This window comes from Phoenix dactylifera, chromosome 8, assembly GCF_051530095.1.
Source record: "Phoenix dactylifera cultivar Ajwa chromosome 8, Ajwa_hap1_PhDact_Kaust_v1.1, whole genome shotgun sequence".
NCBI lineage: Eukaryota > Viridiplantae > Streptophyta > Magnoliopsida > Arecales > Arecaceae > Phoenix > Phoenix dactylifera.
In genome coordinates, this window is record NC_143197.1 from 6079510 (window position 1) to 6081887 (window position 2378).

At 51.3% G+C, this 2378-nt stretch overlaps 1 protein-coding gene across 1 annotated transcript; it reads right to left on the reverse strand.

Moving 5' to 3' along the window:
* Positions 1 to 265: 265 nt before the first annotated feature.
* Positions 266 to 2056, reverse strand: LOC103702199 (NAC domain-containing protein 68-like). Its single transcript, XM_008784533.5, has 3 exons — positions 1463 to 2056; positions 1034 to 1317; positions 266 to 929 (listed from the first exon to the last, which is right to left on the reverse strand). Exons 1-3 carry the CDS (start codon positions 1653 to 1655, stop codon positions 474 to 476), a joined length of 933 nt encoding a protein of 310 aa, XP_008782755.3. The 5' UTR covers positions 1656 to 2056; the 3' UTR covers positions 266 to 473.
* Between the last annotated feature and the right edge of the window lie 322 nt (positions 2057 to 2378).

Consider the following 2378-nt stretch of genomic DNA (forward strand, 5'->3'; position numbering starts at 1 on the left):
TACCACCTACTTGCATATGCACCCGAATCTGCTTCTGTATCAGCAGCTTCAAATAACTCCTGAGATATTGAGAAGAATATATTGAATTCATGCAGGCATGCAGGCAAAGCCAATGACTTCTAAATTTTCACAAGATAACCATAACCATAGCTCCTAAGAGTTTTCCCATCAAGTCTGTAGGAATTCTGCTTCTATATTTCCTGAAAACCGAACCTTTCATTTCCTATAAACTAAATCAAGATTTACTTCCACAACTAAAGTCATGTTTTCATATACATACACCAGTTTTTTTATTCCCTTTAGAAACAAATGACAACTGTTTGAAAATGCCAGGGAAAGCAAAAGAAAAACCAACAAATGAATCCTACACCACAATCCCTGAGAAACTTGCTGCACTACACATCCTCCTTTCCCCTGAGGTGCCATGCTGCCCAGGTCTATATACAATGGTTTCTGTGAAGGCCCCCCTAACTTCAGAAGGGTGGCATGTTGGTTTGGCTCGGCTTCAGGTACGGCGAGCCGATCGTCGAGAAGTAGTAATCTTGGTTCGACATGTCCATGGCCGGCGTCGCTCCAAATGCTGCTAGAGAGCCCTGCAGATCTTCTAGATTCAAGTCGGTAAACCAATCGCTATCCTCTTTCGGTCGCTCTATCGTCCGAAAGCTACCAGTTGCGCCGGTTCTCATTGCTTGAACTCCATCAGAAGCTTGATATGGCTGAGCTCCAATCTTCCCCAGGCTGTCAAAGTCTGGGAACACCTCATTCTCGATGTCTGATTCTGGATTCCTGAAGCTGTCCGATGCCGTGTCGTCGTGAGCCTCCATCGAGTCTGTCATCTCTCCGGAGGATCCCTCCTCCTCCTTTTGCCGCCGCATCTTCTCCCAGACGTTCTTCTTGTTGTACAATCGACAAAGTACCCAGTCGTCCAACTGCAAGTACCAATGGAACAAACTCTTGATTAGTTCTAGAAATAATTGGAAAAACTATAGAAACTAAATGGTGATGAAAGGGGCCTCTGTTTCTGATGGCATACTCTGAGACTATTCTTCTTGTTGGCAGCTCGATTGGTGTCTGCGAGCCGGTACTCATGCATGATCCAATCAGTCTTGATTCCTTTCGGCGCCTTTCCATGGTAGAACACCAGAGCCTTCTTTATCCCAAGAGGCCTGCCGCTCCCAGGCGGCGTGACAGGCTTATCGGCCCCTGTTGCCTTCCAGTATCCCCTTCCGGCGGCCCTGTTCGGCCTGGACCCGTTCGGGTATTTCCGGTCGCGCGGGGTGAAGAAATACCACTCCTTCTGTCCGAAAAACGCCTTCCCTGCTCAAACATCAGACACCGAGAACAAATCAATCCCTGATCAGAACCACCAACATCACAAAAAAAAAAAAAAGGGAACGGAACATGGGTCGAAAACTTTGCATCCATTCGTAGAAAATCGGGACTAAGGTGTTTGATCTGATACCTGGGAGGTCCCAAGGGTCGTACTTGTAGAGATCGACCTCGGCGATGATAGGAACGGGGAGGCACTGGCAGGCGATCTTGCGGCAGAGGTAATGGACGACGAGCTCTTCGTCGGTGGGGTGGAATCGGAAACCCGGCGGCAGGTTGAGCTCAGCCTCGGCATCTCTTCTCCTCCCCGTCGTTCCCATCATCATCTTCTGCTCTTCTTCTTGGCCGCCGCCGCCGCTGCCGCTTCTGATGACAAGTGAAGGTGGTGATGGTAATCCGCTCGAGGTCTCAGTTTCTTTGGCTTGTGAAACTCGGTAACTCGGTGGCGTATGAGGAAGACAGGATGAGGGAAGGGGTTTGTTGTGAGGAGACGGGCCTGGAAAGGACCCGAAAAGGTGTATAAATATCTAGGAGATTCGGTGAGAGGAGGGGAAAGGGGGTAACGTGGACGCTGTGGCGGTCACTCTCTCTCTCTCCGGCGCTCGCTGGCACTTGTGCTGTTTTTCTCGTGAGAGTGGGGCCGACGGCCCACACGTGGTGACCGATGGGAGACGGTGGCGCCGAGGAAGCTTCGTCCCTCGGCCAAGGGCCAACCCCCGGGACCGGCACGGGCTCATCTCTTCCTTCTTTGCTGTCTTTAGGTGCGGTGGGTCAAAGGGGCGAAGTCGGTCGACGTCTTTTGAGCGGTCAAACGGGAGACTGGATGTTCGGTGGTTTGGTGGGTGACGTTGGGGGGGTGGCATCCACCCCCCGAGGCTATTCACGCACGTGGCGGTGAGGGGATAGGCGTCGGGGTGCCGCTCGCTCTCCCCAGGAACTGGGATTTTCGTTTGATTTTTAATAGGTGAAGGGAGGAGATGACGTGGCGGGTCTGTAACAGCACAAAATCTGGGGGAACCGCAAGTCATTTCGATATTTCCAATTGGGAT